Source organism: Oncorhynchus clarkii, chromosome 32 (assembly GCF_045791955.1).
Source record: "Oncorhynchus clarkii lewisi isolate Uvic-CL-2024 chromosome 32, UVic_Ocla_1.0, whole genome shotgun sequence".
In the NCBI taxonomy this organism is placed as follows: Eukaryota; Metazoa; Chordata; class Actinopteri; order Salmoniformes; family Salmonidae; genus Oncorhynchus; species Oncorhynchus clarkii.
In genome coordinates this window covers 9,833,288-9,854,228 of record NC_092178.1, presented here as the reverse complement: position 1 = coordinate 9,854,228, position 20,941 = coordinate 9,833,288, and the positions used below count along the sequence as shown (strand labels likewise).

Genomic DNA, 20,941 nt, shown 5'->3' with positions numbered 1-20,941 from the left:
GTTATTACACACACACACACTGGGTTATTATTACACACACCAGGTTATTACACACACTGAGTTATTACACACACACTGAGTTATTACACACACTGAGTTATTACACACACACTGAGTTATTACACACACACTGAGTTATTACACACACACTGGGTTATTACACACACACTGAGTTATTACACACACACTGGGTTATTATTACACACGCCGGGTTATTACACACACCGAGTTATTACACACACACACACCGAGTTATTACACACACTGAGTTATTATTACACACACTGAGTTATTACACACACTGAGTTATTACACACACTGAGTTATTATTACACACTGAGTTATTACACACACTGAGTTATTACACACACTGGGTTATTACACACACTGAGTTATTATTACACACACTGAGTTATTATTACACACACTGAGTTATTACACACACTGAGTTATTACACACACACTGGGTTATTATTACACACTGAGTTATTATTACACACACTGAGTTATTACACACACTGAGTTATTATTACACACTGAGTTATTACACACACTGAGTTATTACACACACTGGGTTATTACACACACTGAGTTATTATTACACACACTGAGTTATTACACACACACCGAGTTATTATTACACACACTGAGTTATTACACACACTGAGTTATTACACACACACTGAGTTATTACACACACACTGAGTTATTACACACACATTGAGTTATTATTACACACACACTGAGTTATAACACACACTGAGTTATTATTACACACACTGAGTTATTACATACACACACTGAGTTATTATTACACACACTGAGTTATTATTACACACACTGAGTTATTACACACACTGAGTTATTATTACACACGCTGAGTTATTACACACGCACACTGAGTTATTACACGCACACTGAGTTATTACACACACACTGAGTTATTACACACACACACTGAGTTATTACACACACTGAGTTATTATTACACACACACTGAGTTATTACACACACTGAGTTATTATTACACACACTGAGTTATTACACACACACACTGAGTTATTACACACACTGAGTTATTACACACACCGAGTTATTACACACATTGAGTTATCGCACACACATTGAGCTATCACACACACACAAAGAGTCATTACACACACAAACACTGATTTATCAGACACTCAACACACACACACACACACACACACACACACACACACACACACACACACAAACACACACACACACTCAGTCCCACACAAACACTCCTACTATACCTGTAGGTCTGTCTCCACCAGAGCATCAATGGCGAGACGGTATTCTTCTCTGTAGTGGGGGGGCAGGAAGTTAGGGTCCAGGGGGTTGTCCCCGAAGTCCGAACTCTGGGATCTGTGGGCCATGATAGGGTCGGGGCTAGGGTAAAGGGGCTAGGATAAAGGGGCTAGGGTAAAGGGGCTAGGGTGAAGGGGCTAGGGTAAAGGGGTTAGAGGCTAGGGTACAGGGGTTAGGGTACAGGGGTTAGGGGCTAGGGTACAGGGGTTAGGGGCTAGGGTACAAGGGTTAGGGGCTAGGGTAAAGGGGTTAGAGGCTGGGGTACAGGGGTTAGGGTACAGGGGTTAAGGTAAAGGGACAAACCTGTGGGAGAAATATAGATGCAATATTGTTACTTTATTAAGTAAGGTTCCTCTATTAATACAATAATCTCCTCAGCCAAGATGTTGGAACAGAGCAAACACACCATGCTGCCTCGTGTATAGAAACACTCTATCAACAGTCACAACACATACAACGCATTCAGAAACTATTCAGACCCCCCGACTTTTTCCACATTTTGTTACATTACAGCCTTATTCTAAAATTGATTAAAATAAAAAAATGTCCTGATCAATTTACACACAATACCCCATAATGACAAAACTAAAACAGTTTTTTTTATACATTTTTGCAAATGTATAAAAAATAAAAAATAAACTGAAATGCCTTATTTACATAAGTTTTCAGACCATTTGCTATGAGACTTGAAATCGAGCTCAGGTACATCCTGTTTCCATTGACCATCCTTGAGATGTTTCTACAACTTAATTGGAGTCCACCTGTAGTAAATTCAATTGATTGGACATGATTTGGAAAAGACACACCTGTCTAAGGTCCCACAGTTGACAGTGCACGTCAGAACAAAAACCAAGACATGAGGTCGAAGGAATTGTTCGTAGAACTCCGAGACACAATAGTGTTGAGGCAGAGATCTGGGGAAGGGTACCAAAACATTTCTGCAGCATTGAAGGTCCCCAAGAACACAATGGCCTCCATCATTCTTAAATGGAAGAAGTTTGGAACCACCAAGACTCTTCCTTGAGCTGGCCGCTCGGCCAAACTGTGCAATTAGGGGAGAAGGGCCTTGGTGACCAAGAACCCGATGGTCACTCTGACAGAGCTCCAGAGTTCCTCTGTGGAGATGGGAGAACCTTCCAGAAGGACAACCATCTCTGCAGCACTCCACCAATCAGGCCTTTATGGTAGAGTGGCCAGACGGAAGTCACTCCTCAGTAAAAGGCACATGACAGCTCGCTTGGAGTTTTCAGAAAACCTGACAGAGCTTGAGAGGATCTGCAGAGAATAATGGGAGAAACTCCCTAAATACAGGTGTGCCATGATTATAGTGTCATACCCAAGAAGACTCAATGCTGTAATCGCTGCCAAAGGTGCTTCAACAAAGTACTGAGTAAAGGTGTCTGAATACTGACGTAAATGTGATATTTCCGATTTTTTGTTTTTATAAATTTGCAAACATTTCTAAAAACCTGTTTTTGCTTTGTCATTGTGGGGTATTGTGTGTAGATTGATGAGGGGGGAAACGATTTAATCAATTTTAGAATAAGGCTGTATTGTAACAAAATGTGGAAAAGGTCAAGGGGTCTGAATACTTTCCGAATGCATTGTATATATATGTCCTGAGAGAGGGTGAGAAAGACAGAAGCAAACTAGTCCTGGGGCTCTGTCCACAAACACAAACAGGACAGCAACACAATTTAGACCCAACCAAATCATGAGAAAACAAAAAGATAATTACTTCACACATTGGAAAAAATTTACAAAAAAATTTAGCAAACTAGAATGCTGTTCGGCCCTAAACAGAGAGTACACAGTGTCAGAATACCTGACCACTGTGACTGACCCAAACGTAAGGAAAGCTTTGACAATGTATAGACTCAGTGAGCATAGCCTTGCTATTGAGAAAGGCCAGACCTGGCTCTCAAGAGGAGACAGGCTATGTGCCACACTGCCCACAAAATGAGGTGGAAATTGAGCTGCACTTCCTAACCTCCTGCCAAATGTATGACCATATTAGAGACACATATTTCCCTTAGATTACACAGACCCACAAAGAATTAGAAAACAAACCCAACTCTCTCAGAGAGAGAGAGAGAGAGAGAGAGAGAGAGAGAGAGAGAGAGAGAGAGAGAGAGAGAGAGAGAGAGAGAGAGAGAGAGAGAGACGAAGAGAGAGAGAGAGAGAGACGAGAGAGAGAGAGAGACGAGAGAGAGAGAGAGAGAGAGAGAGAGAGAGACAGAGAGAGAGAGAGAGAGAGAGAGACAGAGAGAGAGACAGAGAGAGAGAGAGAGAGAGAGAGAGAGAGAGAGAGAGAGAGAGAGAGAGAGAGAGAGAGAGACAGAGAGAGAGAGAGAGAGAGAGAGAGAGACAGAGAGAGAGAGAGAGAGAGAGAGAGAGAGAGAGAGAGAGAGAGAGAGAGAGAGAGAGAGAGAGACAGACAGAGAGAGAGAGAGAGAGAGAGAGAGAGAGAGAGAGAGAGACAGAGAGAGAGAGAGAGAGAGAGAGAGAGAGAGAGAGAGAGAGAGAGAGAGAGAGAGAGAGAGAGAGAGAGACAGAGAGAGAGAGAGAGAGAGAGAGAGAGAGACGAAGAGAGAGAGAGAGAGAGACGAAGAGAGAGAGAGAGAGAGACGAAGAGAGAGAGAGAGAGAGAGAGACAGAGACAGAGAGAGAGAGAGAGAGAGAGAGAGAGAGAGAGAGACAGAGAGAGAGAGAGAGAGAGAGAGAGAGACAGAGAGAGAGAGAGAGAGAGAGAGAGAGACGAAGAGAGAGAGAGAGAGAGACGAAGAGAGAGAGAGAGAGAGACGAAGAGAGAGAGAGAGAGAGAGAGACAGAGACAGAGAGAGAGAGAGAGAGAGAGAGAGAGAGAGAGAGAGAGAGAGAGAGGTGTAGACAGGATCATCCATAATAGTGCTGAGTAACATGTTTTACAGTTGCGTCAGACTGCAAGGTACTATAAGTAATATAATTATAGGTGATATCATTCCAGGTAATATAATTATAGGTAATATCATTCCAGTCTGGATTCCTATCCTATAGCATCTACAGTTGAAGTTGAAAGTTTACATACACTTAGGTTGGAGTCATTAAAACCCGTTTTTCAACAACTCCACAAATGTCTTGTTAACAAACTTTTCATGTCAGTTAGGACTTCTACTTCTACTTTTTTCCAACAATTGTTTACAGACAGATTATTTCACTTATAATTCACTGTATCACAATTCCAGTGGGTCAGAAGTTTACATACACTATGTTGACTGTGCCTTTAAACAGCTTGGAAAATTCCAGAAAATGATGTCATGGCTTTAGAAGCTTCTAATAGGCTAATTGACATCATTTGAGTCAATTGGAGGTGTACCTGTGGATGTATTTCAAGGCCTACCTTCAAACTCAGTGCCTCTGCGTGACATCATGGGAAAATCAAAATAAATCAACCAAGACCTCAGAAAAAAATTTGTAGACTTCCACAAGTCTGGTTCGTCCTTGGGAGCAATTTCCAAACGCCTGAAGGTACCACGTTCATCTGTACAAACAATAGTACGCAAGTATAAACACCATGGGACCACGCAGCCGTCATACCGCTCAGGAAGGAGACGCGTTCTGTCTCCTAGAGATGAGGAGCGAAAAGTGCAAATCAATCCCAGAACAACAGCAAAGGACCTTGTGAAATGGGTACAAAAGTATCTATATCTACAGTAAAATGAGTCCTATATCGACATAACCTGAAAGGCTGCTCAGCAATGAAGAAGCCACTGCTCCAAAACCTCCATAAAAAAATCCAGACTACGGTTTGGGGACAAAGATCTTACTTTTTGGATAAATGTCCTCTGGTCTGATGAAACAAAAATAGAACTGTTTGGCCATAATGACCATCGTTATGTTTGGAGGAAAAAGGGAGAGGCTTGCAAGCCAAAGAACACCATCCCAACCGTGAAGCACGGGGGTGGCCCTTCACAAAATAGATGGCTTCATGAGGATGGAAAAGTATGTGGATATATTGAAGCAACATCTCAAGACATCAGTCAGGAAGTTAAAGCTTGGTCGCAAATGGGTCTTCCAAATGGACAATGACCCCAAGCATACTTCCAAAGTTGTGGCAAAATGGCTTAAGGACAACAAAGTCAAGGTATTGGAGTGGCCATCACAAAGCCCTGACCTCAATCCCATAGACAATTTGTGGGCAGAACTGAGCAAGGAGGCCTACAAACCTGACTCAGTTACACCAGCTCTGTCAGGAGGAATGGGCCAAAATTCACCCAACTTATTATGGGAAGCTTGTGGAAGGCTCCCCGAAACATTTGACCCAAGTTAAACAATTTAAAGGCAATGCTACCAAATGCTAATTGAGTGTATTTAAACTTCTGACCCACTGGGAATGTGATGAAAGAAATAAAAGCTGAAATAAATAATTATCTCTACTATTATTCTGACTTTTCACATTCTTAACATAAAGTGGTGAATATAACTGACCTAAAACAGGGATTTTTTACTCGGATTAAATGTCAGGAATTGTGAAAAACAGTTTAAATGTATTTGGCTAAGGTGTATGTAAACTTCCGACTTCAACTGTATATTCACGAATAACAATTATACATCACGCTATTGAGTCATATGTAAAAACCTGTCTGAGACTAACACATGCTGTTACATACACAGTGCTATTCATGTTTGGAGTGAAACTAATGACGTGCAGTGCTTGATTTGGTCCGGAACTGTCCGGAGCGCCTCCCCGGCACTTCTAATTTTGGGGGAATTGCGTACTGGCTCCTCTATTAAAACAAAGTAGCCTATCGCCGGCCCAGTTTGACACGAATAAACGGTTGATCAAAGCGGAATAAGGGCTGGATCTGCGTTGAATAGCAATTGAGAGTGGGCATTCATTTCCTGATTCTGTTTTGTTCAAGTTTATTTACCGTTAGTCTGTGAATCTGTGCGTGACCCTAAACTGTTCGAGATTGCGAAGATTGAAAATGCACCAGTTTTAATGAGTTCCAAATTGTCAAATTAGGGTTTGTAAAGTCATGTAAATTAGTTTTAATACGTTTTGGTAATATAATTCATGAAGGCACACTTTTAAATATTATAAATCACAGAAAAATACACATATCAGCCATACGTGTTATTGCGTGTCTGTGTGCTGCGTGTGTGACGTTCCCAGATGAGAGAGCAGCAACATTTCAGCAGCAGGTTTGAAACAATGACAGATAAAATGACTAACTAGATGGCCAATTCAAAACATAACTTGCAGCAGTTATCTCGCTACTTAACTATAGCTAACTAAGCATTAATATCGTTGTCGCGTTTCCACCGGCACTGTAGAGCCTAAATAAATCTTCAGCGTTAGAAGGCTGGATAGTGTCCCCTCTATTAAACTGTAGCCATGTAATTGCGACAACGTTAAAATATTCAAAGAATGGCCAATTATGGCTTGTGTGCATAGATCTCCCCTGAAACATGACTATTTGAACCTTATAAATAAACATATCTAGTTAGGTGCCTTGCTTTGCAGTAGCCTACCTTATCCATTTGATCCCTGATTTATTGAATGGGGGAATAATTATATAAAGACAAAAGTATTTGGTTGTAATGTTGGAATATTTGATATCAAGGGCGGCCAACCATTCTCCAGGACAGCTACTGGGCGTGAAGGCCTCATTGTAGCCTAAACATCAGCTCCTCAACAGGACCTTGATAGGCAGACTTGTGTGTTTCAGGGCTGAATCAAAAGGCCAAGCCTGCACACCCAGAAGCTCTCTAGATGGAGGGTTGACAACGTGTGACTAACAGTGCACTTCTACTTTGTGTGTGTGTGGGGGGTTCAGACACAGTAGCCTTCCAGTCTCAATAATGCTTATTTTTTTCATATAGGCTATAATAATAGTCATGAAAATGTGGTTAAAAGTAATGAGAAATGTATATGAACTCTTAACAGTGAATAATCACTGGTCTCTATAGCATGATGTCATTTGTACATTTCGGGGGAAAAGAGTCTAATGGACCGACTCTGCTGTTTATTGGTACACATCTACCACCCGAAACACAGAGCTAAGAGTGTTCCTCTTGCTGGGACAATACCAGACTGTCTGTGATTACACCATATTCCTTTCACTGCACATGGTGGCATTTACTGGGCATGCTCTGAACACATGATGAGGCCCGAGCACATGTAAGCTAGACAGGAAGTGTTTTTCCCTGTTTGCTCACATAACCATGGAAACCTGCGGTCTGTGACTGATTTAGCCTGAGTGACTGACTGAGTGTGCGTGTGTGTGTGTTTGAGAGAATGTGAGTGCAAGAGTGAATGGGTGCATTCATGAGAGAGTATGATTATGACTGGGTGAATGGGTGCATTCATGAGAGAGTATGATTATGACTGGGTGAATGGGTGCATTCATGAGAGAATATGATTATGACTGGGTGAATGGGTGCATTCATGAGAGAGTATGATTATGACTGGGTGAATGGGTGCATTCATGAGAGAGTATGATTATGACTGGGTGAATGGGTGCATTCATGAGAGAGTATGATTGTGAGTGGGTGCATTCATGAGAGAATATGATTATGACTGGGTGAATGGGTGCATTCATGAGAGAGTATGATTATGACTGGGTGAGTGGGTGCATTCATGAGAGAATATGATTATGACTGGGTGAATGGGTGCATTCATGAGAGAGTATGATTATGACTGGGTGAATGGGTGCATTCATGAGAGAGTATGATTATGACTGGGTGAATGGGTGCATTCATGAGAGAGTATGATTATGACTGGGTGAATGGGTGCATTCATGAGAGAATATGATTATGACTGGGTGAATGGGTGCATTCATGAGAGAGTATGATTATGACTGGGTGAATGGGTTGTTTGCAGTCTACAGTATGCTAATTAGCTGTCTGATGAGTGTGTAATAGTGTGTATGTGTTTTATATGTTTTGTAAACTTCCACACACACCTAGAGCTATAGGTAACCATAGTAACCATGTAGGTTAGAGTCATAACCACTGGAACAAAAAAATGGCTGTAGTTTTAGTCAACAGCAGCACTGTGACTCATCTGCAGTCTACTAGCCAGGACTGCTACTCTAAAATCACAGGACATCTTTGTCATATCTGATTAAGTCTGCACTAACCTGTCGTCTGAGGTATGTTGTTATGTCAGAGCGAGAGCCTACCTGTATTGGTGCAGTTACACACCCTGACCTGAGGCCAAGTAGAGGTTACACAACACACATATAACATCTTCAGAACAGGAGAACACAGATCAGTAGAACACAGAGAGAGGAGATAACACATTCAGATCAGTAGAACACAGAGAGAGGAGCTAACACATTCAGAACATTAGAACACAGAGAGAGAACACATTCAGATCAGTAGAACACAGAGAGAGAGAGAGAGAGAGAGAGAGAGAGAGAGAGAACACATTCAGATCAGTAGAACACAGAGAGAGAGAGAGAGAGAACACCTTCAGATCAGTAGAACACATAGAGAGAGAGAGAGAGATAACACATTCAGATCAGTAGAACACACAGAGAGAGAGATAACACCTTCAGATCAGTAGAACACACAGAGAGAGAGAGAACACATTCAGAACATTAGAACACAGAGAGAGAACACATTAAGATCAGTAGAACACGGAGAGAGAATACCTTCATATCAGTAGAACACAGAGAGAGATAACACATGCAGATCAGTAGAACACAGAGAGAGATAACACATTCAGATCAGTAGAACACAGAGAGAGATAACACATTCAGATCAGTAGAACAGAGAGAGATAACACCTTCAGATCAATAGAACACAGAGAGAGAGAGAACACCTTCAGATCAGTAGAACACAGAGAGAGATAACACATTCAGACCAGTAGAACACAGAGAGAGAGACATAACACATTCAGAACATTAGAACACACAGAGAGAGAGAGAGAACACATTCAGATTAGTAGAACACAGAGAGAGAGAGAGAGAACACCTTCAGATCAGTAGAACACAGAGAGAGAAAGAACACCTTCAGATCAGTAGAACACAGAGAGAGAGAACACATTCAGATCAGTAGAACACAGAGAGAGATAACACCTTCAGATCAGTAGAACAGAGAGATAACACCTTCAGATCAATAGAACACAGAGAGAGAGAGAACACCTTCAGATCAGTAGAACACAGAGAGAGATAACACATTCAGACCAGTAGAACACAGAGAGAGAGACATAACACATTCAGAACATTAGAACACACAGAGAGAGAGAGAACACATTCAGATCAGTAGAACACAGAGAGAGAGAGAGAACACCTTCAGATCAGTAGAACACAGAGAGAGAGATAACACCTTCAGATCAGTAGAACAGAGAGAGAGAACACCTTCAGATCAGTAGAACACAGAGAGAGAGAGAGAGAGGGAGAGAGATAACACATTCAGAACATTAGAACACAGAGAGAGAGAACACATTCAGAACATTAGAACACAGTGAGAGAGAGAGATAACACCTTCAGATCAGTAGAACACATAGAGAGATAACACCTTCAGATCAGTAGAACACAGAGAGAGAGAAAACATTCAGAACATCAGAACACACAGAGAGAGAACACCTTCAGATCAGTAGAACACAGAGAGAGAGAGAGCACACCTTCAGATCAGTAGAACACAGAGAGCGAGAACACCTTCAGATCAGTAGAACACAGAGAGAGAGAACACATTCAGATCAGTAGAACAGAGAGAGATAACACCTTCAGATGAGTAGAACACAGAGAGAGAGAGAACACCTTCAGATCAATAGAACACAGAGAGAGAGAACACATTCAGATCAGTAGAACACAGAGAGAGAGAGAACACCTTCAGATCAGTAGAACACAGAGAGAGAGAGAGAACCCCTTCAGACCAGTAGAACACAGAGACAGATAACACCTTCAGATCAGTAGAACACAGAGAGAGAACACCTTCAGATCAGTAGAACACAGAGAGAGAGAGATAGAACACATTCAGATCAGTAGAACACAGAGAGAGAGAACACCTTCAGATCAGTAGAACACAGAGCGAACACATTCAGATAGGGATAGGGTTCGGCCAATCAGACGCTGTTTTACTAGCTTTGAGGGAACAAAGGGCACACTGATTGGTGACGACATCCAGTGATTACAGTTTGGGACGACTATTTGTTTGATTTGTTGTGGCAACAACAACTTTGTCTTGACCTCTGGTAGTGAAACAGGACCAATGAAAGTTGTTCTGCTTTGGTTCTGCCTTGTGTGTGTGTGTGTGTGTGTGTGTGTGTGTGTGTGTGTGTGTGTGTGTGTGTGTGTGTGTGTGTGTGTGTGAAGGACTGTTTACAAGGCAGTAAACAGACAGGGTTTCATAAACCACTTAAGTAGGATTTTATAAGCAGAGACCCAAACTTCCACTCCAGGCTATAATGTTTAATCAATGTTCTGACTGCTCATTCTCTACATTCCTTTGTGAACGCTGAGAGAGAGGGGGACAGAGAAATAGATAGAGAGAGGGGGAGGGAGAGGGAATGATAGAGGGACCAAGAGAGAGAGGGAAAGAGAGAGAGAAAGGGAGTGAGGTAGAGAGACAGAACCGAGAGGAAGAGGGAACATCTGTCTCTGTCTCAACACAGAAGCTGTACAACTACACACACACACACACACACACACACACACACACACACACACACAGAAAGTATTCATACCCCTTGACTTATTCCATATTTTGTTGTGTTACAGCCTGAATTCAAGATAGACTAAATCATTTTTTTTTAAATCATCTACACACAATACCCCATAATGACAAAGTGAAACCATGTTTTTAGAAATGTTAGCAAATGTATTGAAAATGAAATACAGAAATATCTAATTTACATAAGCATTCACACTCCTGAGTCAATACATGTTAGAATCACCTTTGACAGTGATTACAGCTGTGAGTCTTTCTGGGTAAGTTTCTTAGAGTGATTACAGCTGTGAGTCTTTCTGGGTAAGTCTCTTAGAGTGATTACAGCTGTGAGTCTTTCTGGGTAAGTCTCTTAGAGGGATTACAGCTGTGAGTCTTTCTGGGTAAGTCTCTACACCTGGATTATACCCCTATTTTACCATTATTCTTTTTTAAATTCTTCAAGCTCTGTCAAATTGGTTGTTGATCATTGCTAGACAGCCATTTTCAAGACTTGCCATAGATTGAAGTCATAACTGTAACTAGGCCACTCAGGAACATTCACTGTCTTCTTAGTAAATAACTCCAGTGTAGATGTGGCCTTGTGTTTTAGGTTATTGTCCTGCTGAAAGGTGAATTCACCTCCCAATGTCTGGTGGAAAGCAGACTGAACCAGGTTTTCCTCTAGGATTTTGCCTGTGCTTAGATCCATTCTGTTAATGTATTTATCCTGAAAAACTCCCCAGTCCTTAATGATTACAAGCATACCCATAACATGATGCAGCCACCACTATGCTTGAAAATATGAAGAGTGGTAATCAGTCATTTGTGTTGGATTTGCCCCAAACATAATTGTTTTGCCACATTTTTAGAAGTATTTCTTTAGTGCCTTGTTGCAAACAGGATGCATGTTTTGGAATAACTTTTATACAGGTACCACACTGACCCATACACTGAGCCATACAGGACCACACTGAGCCATACAGGACCGCAGATAGACAATGCAAACATAAAGGGTGCAGCCTTGACAGCATATATTGCTTAACAGGAGGAACACGAACACACACACACACATACACACACACACACACACACAGCATGAAGGCAGGTCACCTGGTCACATATAGCTGTTCCGCCGATTCTGTTAAAAACATTTCTTAAACGGAAGCAAACGGAACGGGGATAGACTGAAAACCGAAATGACTGAGTTAAAATGTAAACAGCAGGCCAAAAGCCCATTTCAATCATACTGAAATACATTTCATGGTCAATCAATTGAGTTATATTTTGCTACTTGTAGGCTACTGTCTGTAATTTGTCTCAATGTATTGTATGATGTGTAGACTAACATGGTGTGCCAAATTGGTGATTTAGTGCATTTTCATTGGATAAGCATTATAATAATCCATCTCAATATAAAACAGATTGAAGGTTATACAGAGCATTCAGAACACTATTGTGTTAAGTTACAGCCTTATTCTAAAATTGATTAAATTGTTTTTTCCCCCCCACATCAATCTACACACAGTAGGCCATAATGACAAGGCAAAAACAGGTTTTTAGAAATGTATTAAAAAACAAAAACTGATATTACATTTATATAAGTATTCAGACCATTTACTCAGAACTTTGTTGAAGCACCTTTTGGCAGCGATTACAGCATCGAGTCTTCTTGGGTATGACGCTACAAGCTTGGCACACCTGTATTTGGGGAGTTTCTCCCATTCTTCTCTGCAGATCCTCTCAAGTTCTGACAGGTTGGATGGGGAGTGTTGCTGCACAGCTATTTTCAGGTCTCTCCAGAGATGTTTGATCGGGTTCAAGTCCAGGCTCTGGCTGGGCCACTCAAGGACATTCAGAGACTTGTCCCAAAGCCACTCCTGCGTTGTCTTGGCTGTGTGCTTAGGGTTGCTGTCATGTTGGAAGTTGAACCTTTGCCCCAGTCAGGGGTCCTGAGAGCTCTGGAGCAGGTTTTCATCAAGGGTCTCTGTACTTTGTTCATCTTTCCCTTGATCTTGTCTAGTCTCCCAGTCCCTGTGCTGAAAAACATCCCCACAGCATATTGCTGCCACCACCATGCTTCACCGTAGGGATGGTGCCAGGTTTCCTCCAGATGTGACGCTTGGCATTCAGGCCAAAGAGTTCAATCTTTGTTTCATCAGACCAGATAATCTAGTTTCTCATGGTCTAAGTGTCCTTTAGGCGCCTTTTGGCAAACTCCAAGCGGGCTGTCATGTGCCTTTTACTGAGGAGTGGCTTCCGTCTGGCCACGCTACCATAAAGGCCTGATTGTTGTCCTTCTGGAAGGTTCTCCCATCTCCACAGAGGAACTCTGGAGCTCTGTCAGAGTGACCATCAGGTTCTTGGTCAACCAAGGCACTTCTCCCCCGATTGCTCAGTTTGGCCGGGCGGCCAACTCTAGGAAGAGTCTTGGCGGTTCCAAACTTCTTCCATTTAACAATGATGAAAGCCACTGTGTTCCTGGGGACTTTCAATGCTGCGGAAAAGTTTTGGTACCCTTCCCCAGATCTGTGCCTCGACACAATCCTGTCTCGGAGCTCTATGGAAAATTCCTTCAACCTCATGGCTTGGTTTTTGCTCTGACATGCACTGTCAACTGTGGGACCTTTTATATAGACAGGTTTGTGCCTTTCCAAACTATGTCCAGTCAATTGAATTTACCCCAGGTGGACTCCAATCAAGTTGTAGAAACATCTCAAGGATGATCAATGGAAACAGGATGCACCTGAGCTCAATTTCGAGTCTCATAGCAAAGAGTCTGAATACTTACATAAATAAGGTATTCTGTGTTTTATTTTTTTGTACATTTGCAAACATTTCTATTAACCTGTTTTCACTTTGTCATTATGGGGTCATTATGGGGTGTGTAGATTAATAATGAAAAATACTAATTTAATCAATTTTAGAATAAGGCTGTAACGTAACAAAATGTGGAAAATGTCAAGGGGTCTGAATACTTTCTGAATGCTCTGTATATAAAATGACGGTTGTTGATGTGTCTTTCAGATGCATTGCATCTGTATTTCTGTACATTGGAAAGTCGCAGTAACAGGACCTAGCATTGCATCTGCGCGAGCGAGAGATATTATCCTGAATAGCAGATCCCGATGACTCGACTGGATTCCGTGTGGAGAGAAAGACAACTGCTCATTTTCAAGGACTCACACAAGGCTCATTTTAATCTCCCGATGCAACAGGAAAATTCTCTGAGACATGTGTTACCAGATCAAGTTAAGATCCGAGATCTGCATTACCGTAACCATGTGTTTACTGTTTACATTAAGTAACTAAACACAGATCCACAGAGAGAGATGAAACTCAGAATACATAGAAGCATCTATTTGCGCTATTCCACTAGTTTGGAATATAAAGACTGAAAACTAAGATAGGAACCAAGGTTGGTCATTGAGTTTACAAGTGTGTCGTTTTTTACAAGTACAGTACACTACCACCTGTGCCATTAAAGGCCCAGCCCTTTGACAGAAGCTGAGGCAGCTGTAAACAGACACATACCAACAGGTTCAGAGACAGTTTCTATCTACAAGCCATCAGACTGCTGAACACTTGAACTTGACTGACCACCTGCACTGACTCTCTGCACCTTAGCACACACACACCCACACTGACACACACCCACACTGACACACACCCACACTGACACACACCCACACAGACACACACCCACACAGACACACACCCACACTGACACACACCCACACTGACACACACCCACACAGACACACACCCACACAGACACACACGCACACAGACACACACCCACACAGACACACACGCACACACTGACACACACCCACACAGACACACACCCACACTGACACACACACTCTTGCTACATGCACATCACTACTGCTGCTGCCAGACTCTTATGATTGTTGCTAAATACTGCACAATTGAAACACTTACCCCCCCCCCCCCTCACATCCCCCCTTCCCCAAAACACATGTAAATATTGGACTATAAATTGTGTCTATTTATTATATTCTACTGAGACGTTTACTTGACGTATTCTTAGATTAAATGTTTTTCTCATTGTCGAAAATGAACCTGAAAGTAATACATACAGGGAGTGTACTAAGCCTATTATCTGAAGGACTCTATACACACTATCTAGACATGGACCAAAGTCTCAGGTAGATACAGAGCAGAACATCTGTACTCAGCAGGTAGCCTAGTGGTTAGAGCGTTGGACTTGTAACCCAAAGGTTGCTAGATCGAATCCCTGAGCTGTGCCAAAGGTTGCTAGATCGAATCCCTGAGCTGACAAGGTACAAATGTGTCGTTCTGCCCCTGTTCCTAGACGTCATTGAAAATAAGATTTTTTTCTTAACCGACTTACCTAGTTAAATAAAAACTCTGCACACACTCACCTTCTGTATGATAATTTACAACACAAAGGAAACGCATTATATCAATTTACTTTAGTCCAACTGTACATTAGGCCTATTAGATAACACGACTGACAGGCGGGGTGTTTAACATACCGTCCTGTCTATGCATATAAGTTAGGCTATAACAGAGGGCTTATTATACGGTAGTTTCTTTGAGTCCAAATGGATTCATACTAATTCATTGAAGACTGACACGCAAGTCTTGCTGAGTTTCTATTGGTTGGCAACTTTCAATGAAACCTAGACGTTATTACAGAGTTATTACATTAGCCCAATAAAACTACGATGAGATGGATACTGTTGCCTACAGAGCTACAACAAAACATGTTACAGCTTCTATTAAGTATCAAAGTGTTATTTAATTGTCTTGCTATAGACATAGGCATATATTGAGTTACATAGGCCTAGAGATTATTGCAATAGGCTAATTTACAGAAGACACGGAGATCACCAGGATAGATGGACCTGTTCCAGAGCGAGTTGTTATTGACATAATAATACAGGCTCTTACCCTCCAGTGGCAACAACTTGTCGGCTACTTTTTCTTGGCTACTTTGTCTCCCTGGCTTGAATCGCTATATATCGCCGTATATCCCTCCCGTGATACTTCCACTGGTGTTCACCGGCTCGTCAGTACTTGTCTACGGTGTACATTCCGGTCTCCCGGTGGGACTCCACCTTATCCGCCCAAAACGCCCCGGAGCTCCACACTACAGGCCCGACCTGTCTGCCTCAGTCTGATCCTACCGCTCCGCGCGTCCGCTTCCACTCCGCGGAGAAACAACCAGGAAGAAGTTGAGTAACCGGGCTTTCCTCTCTCTAACTCCTCCCATTCTCACTGCTGGAACGCTGACAGTTGAAAACTATTGGAAGTTGACTCTTGACGTTTTTCAAAAATATTACCTTGGGATAATTTGACAATATTGGCATAAATTGGATGGGCAGGTAAAGTACAGCCAGAGTGTCAGAGTGTGTGTGTGGACGGATCTTTTTGTCCCCCTTCCCCTCCTCCTCTCTCTCCCTCTCGCTGTCTGTCCCCCTCCTTTCTCCCTCCCTCTCTCTGTCCCCCTTCCCCCCCATCTCTCTCTCTTCCTCTCTTTCTATGCCCCCCATCCCTCTCTCTCTCTATGTCCCTCTTCCCCCTCCTCTCTCTCTCTCTCTCTCTCTCTCTCCATTCAACAGTGAGCTGTAGCCTGGTATGCAGTTCAGTCAGTGGAGTATGCACCCCTCTCTCTTTCTCCCTCTCTCCCCCCTCTATCTATGTCCCCCTTCCCCTCCTCCTCTCTCTCCCTCTCTCTGTCCCGTTCCCCTCCTCTCTCTCTCTATTCCCCCCTTCCCTCCTCTCTCCCCCCCTCTCTTTCCCCCTTCCCCCTCTCTCTCTCTATGTACCTTCCCCTCCTCCATGCCCCCTTCCCTCTCTCTCTCTCTCTATGTCCCCGTCCCTTCCTCCTCCTCTCTCTATGTCCCCCTTCCCCTCCTCCTCCTCTCTCTCTCCCTTTCTCTCACTCTCTCTCTATGTCCCCCTTCCCCTCCTCCTCCCTCTCTCTCTCCCCGCCCTCCTCCCTCTCTATGTCCCCCTTCCCCTCCTTCTCTCTCTCTATGTCCCACTTCCCCTCTCTCTCTAACTGATGACAGGGAAGTCTGAGTCATAGCTCTTAAACATCCTGCCTACTGATTCAGCTGCATAGTATTAACATAGTAAAGTTCTCCATGTCTACCAGTCATCTGTCAGATACTTTCAAATCAGTTGCGCTTGATCTATTTGCCCTGCCCAGTTTAATGGAACCCACACAAAAAGTCCCACAAGTGCAAACTCAGAACCCTGAACGCTGGTGAAGCTACATGTGGATTTTTGTAATGTTCTTTCATGTCTCCCATATGTAAACTAAGGGGCACTGAGTTCTTACTGTGTCTCTGTGTGTGTGGAGGGTGACATGGGCTGTCCTGTCAGATCAGTCCCACTCTTGCTCCCATGATATCCCACATGGATGTGTGTTCAGTGTTCACTCAGGGTGTCTCACGATCTGGACGTCTGCCCACATACCTGGGTGCACCTTGGCCTTTTACCTGTATACACATACTCCAGCAAATATAATGCTCTTGGGTGTGTATGATTAAACATTTATTTGCATAGTGTGAGTATACTACCACACACACGTGTATGAATGAGAGTGTCGTAGACAGTGTATGCTGAATATTTATTTTTATATGTTAACAGCTGGAAAGGTGTGCACGGTGGTATTGAGGGCAGTCTCTTCTAGGAATGTGCCAAGGGCTTTCAGGGCCACACCCAACTTCCCTTTAATCAATCGCTCTCATCTCCACCCCCTCTCTCTGACTCACCCCCTGGCCATAGAGCAGAGCCACAGGACTGGGCCTGACTCTGGGCAGCAGATAAACCCTGGCCTGGATCAGCACACTGGAAGCTGGATGGTAAACTAAAGAGTGGATTAGGAGTTTGAGAGAAATCCTGTCTGCAGCAGCACCAGTCTATTGCACTCTCTCTCAACCGTAGAGACATGAGTTGAGAAGGGGAGGTTAAGTGTGGGTTTAGATCCTCAGTCAATACACACATACACATGTTATTTAACTAGGCAAGTCAGTTAAGAACAAATTCTTATTTATAATGATGGCCTAGGAACAGTTAACTGCCTTGTTCAGGGGCAGAATGACAGATATTTTACCTTGTCAACTCAGGGATTTGATCCAGCAACCTTTCAGTTACTGGCCCAACGCTCTAACCACTAGGCTACCTGCTACCCCTGCCACAGAGTACATACATATACTACACATGCGAAAATGTCTACGTTCCCCTTCTAGTGAGCTTTCCCACAATGCATTTCCCACACTGTAATGTCAAACCTGCGTATCAGGTGACTCGCTGCAACCCAAACGCACTGAGGTCAAACACACAGTGGAGCCGAAATGCTTCCAGGTCATTTCTCACCTTAGTGTGGGGGAGTAAAGATAAACAGCAACCGGTGTTTTTCCCTGTGTGTGTGTGTGTGTGTAACTGTGATAAATGACAATCATGTGTTGGTTAAATAATTAACACACAAGACATCTGTGCTAACTACCTCTGTTGGCTTCAGATTACTGGTTCCAGTAGAGCCGTGTGTGTTTGTGGCTTCTCCAGTATGAAGGAACAAGAAAAGTTAATTACTATACAAGTATGTGACAGAATACTAGAGAGATGAAAACTGAATCTTAAGACACCACACACACACACACACACACACACACACACACACACACACACACACACACACACACACACACACACACACACACACACACACACACACACACACACACACACACCTCAGCGGTTCTGCAGCATTAGTACATACCAGTGTCTGTCGATTGGAATACGGCCGATGCCATAATTAACATAATTACAGTCGGCCGATGCCATAATTAACATAATTACAGTCGGCTGATTCTATAATGAACATAATTACATTGTTATGCATGTAAAGGTTACTCACAAGCTCGATACACACCCGGTGGTATTTATTTAACCTTAAACCAGGGAAGACCCTTGTGTCGCGTTCGTCATAACGAGGCGCAGCGTGATAACAATACATTCTTCTTTAATAAACAAAGAACACGTAAACAAAATAACAACACACCCGTGACACTAATTACAACAAGGTGCTGCCATGCAACTACACATAGACAATAACCCACCAACCAAAACGGAAAATGGCAACCTAAATAGGATCCCCAATCAGAGACAACGATAAACAGCTGTCTCTGATTGGGAACCAATTCAGGCCACCATAGACCTACATTTACCTAGACAATACCAAAACTCCATAGATATACAAAAAACCCTAGACAAGAAAAACATACATACCACCCTCGTCACACCCTGACCTAACCAAAAATAATAAAGAAAACAAAGATAACTAAGATCATGGCGTGACACCTCGGATGTCTTTATGAGGGCGTTCTCATCCCAGCCAGTGGCAGTGTTATCGACCGGTAGAAAATCACGGCAGTACACTAACCCAATTTTAGATGTTATGCATTTCCTTGACCTTACTGAAACTACACCTAACCAAAATTAATGTTGACCCCTATGTCTAAATGTAAACATTTCTGCTGCCGGTTGAATATCCACTTCTTTTCAATAAGGCCTAAATACCTAGGTTACCATTACAAGATATAAACTCAGCAAAAAAATAAACATCCTCTTACTGCCAACCTCGTTTATTTTCAGCAAACTTAACATGTGTAAATATTTGTATGAACATGACAAGATTCAACAGCTGAGACACAAACTGAACAAGTTCCCACAGACATGTGACCAACAGAAATGGAATAATGTGTCCCTGAAAAAAGGGGGGGGGGTCAAATTCAAAAGTAACAGTCAGTATCTGGTGTGGCCACCAGCTGCATTAAGTTCTGCAGTGCATCTCCTCCTCATGGACTGCACCAGATTTGCCAGTTCTTGCTGTGAGATGTTACTCCACTCTTCCACCAAGGCACCTGCAAGTTCCCGGACATTTCTGGGGGGGAATGGCCCTAACCCTCACCCTCCGATCCCACTGGTCCCAGACGTGCTCAATGGGATTGAGATCCGGGCTCTTCGCTGGCCATGGCAGAACACTGACATTCCTGTCTTGCAGGAAATCATGCACAGAACGAGCAGTATGGCTGGTGGCATTGTCATGCTGGAGGGTCATTTCAGGATGAGCCTGCAGGCAGGGTACCACATGAGGGAGGAGGATGTCTTCCCTGTAACGCACAGTGTTGAGAATGCCTGCAATGACAACAAGCTCAGTCCGATAATGCTGTGACACACCACCCCAGACCATGACGGACCCTCCACCTCCAAATCGATCCAACTCCAGAGTACAGGCCTCGGTGTAACGCTCATTCCTTTGACGATAAACACGAATCTGACCATCACCTCTGGTGAGACAAAACTGCGACTCGTTAGGCAAGAGCACTTTTTGCCAGTCCTGTCTGCTCCAGCAACGGTGGGTTTGTGCCCATAGGCGACGTTGTTGCCGGTGATGTCTGGTGAGGGCCTGCCTTACAACAGGCCTACAAGCCCTCAGTCCAGCCTCTCAGCCTATTACGGACAGTCTGAACACTGATGGAGGGATTGTGCATTCCTGATGTAACTTGGGCAATTGTTGTTGCCATCCTGTACCTGTCCCGCAGGTGTGATGTTCAGATGTACCGATCCTGTGCATGTGTTGTTACACGTGGCCACTGAGAGGACGATCAGCTGTCCGTCCTGTCTCCCTGTCTTAGGCATCTCACACTACGGACATTGCAATTTATTGCCCTGGTCACATCTGCAGTCCTCATGCCTCCTTGCAGCATGCCTAAGGCACATTCACGCAGATGAGCAGAGTCCCTGGGCATCTGTCTTTTGGTGTTTTTCAGAGTCAGTAGAAAGGCCTCTTTTGTGTCCTACGTTTTCATAACTGTGACCTTAATTGCCTACTGTCTGTAAGCAGTTAGTATCTTAACGACCGTTCCACAGGTGCATGTTCATGAATTGTTTATGGTTCATTGAACAA

General features: G+C 43.2%; 1 protein-coding gene across 1 annotated transcript in view; it reads right to left on the bottom strand.

Annotated features, from left to right (window-relative positions):
- The window catches only part of LOC139392336 (protein FAM83H-like), a 30,713-nt gene extending 14,575 nt beyond the window's left edge, over window positions 1-16,138 (bottom strand). Inside the window, exons 1-2 of the mRNA XM_071140250.1 lie at window positions 15,913-16,138; window positions 1,281-1,638 (exon numbers count right to left, since the gene is read on the bottom strand). Coding sequence (XP_070996351.1) covers window positions 1,281-1,403 — 123 coding nt within the window. The 5' untranslated portion in view covers window positions 1,404-1,638; window positions 15,913-16,138. The remainder of the gene's footprint in view (window positions 1-1,280; window positions 1,639-15,912) is intronic.
- Window positions 16,139-20,941: the final 4,803 nt, after the last annotated feature.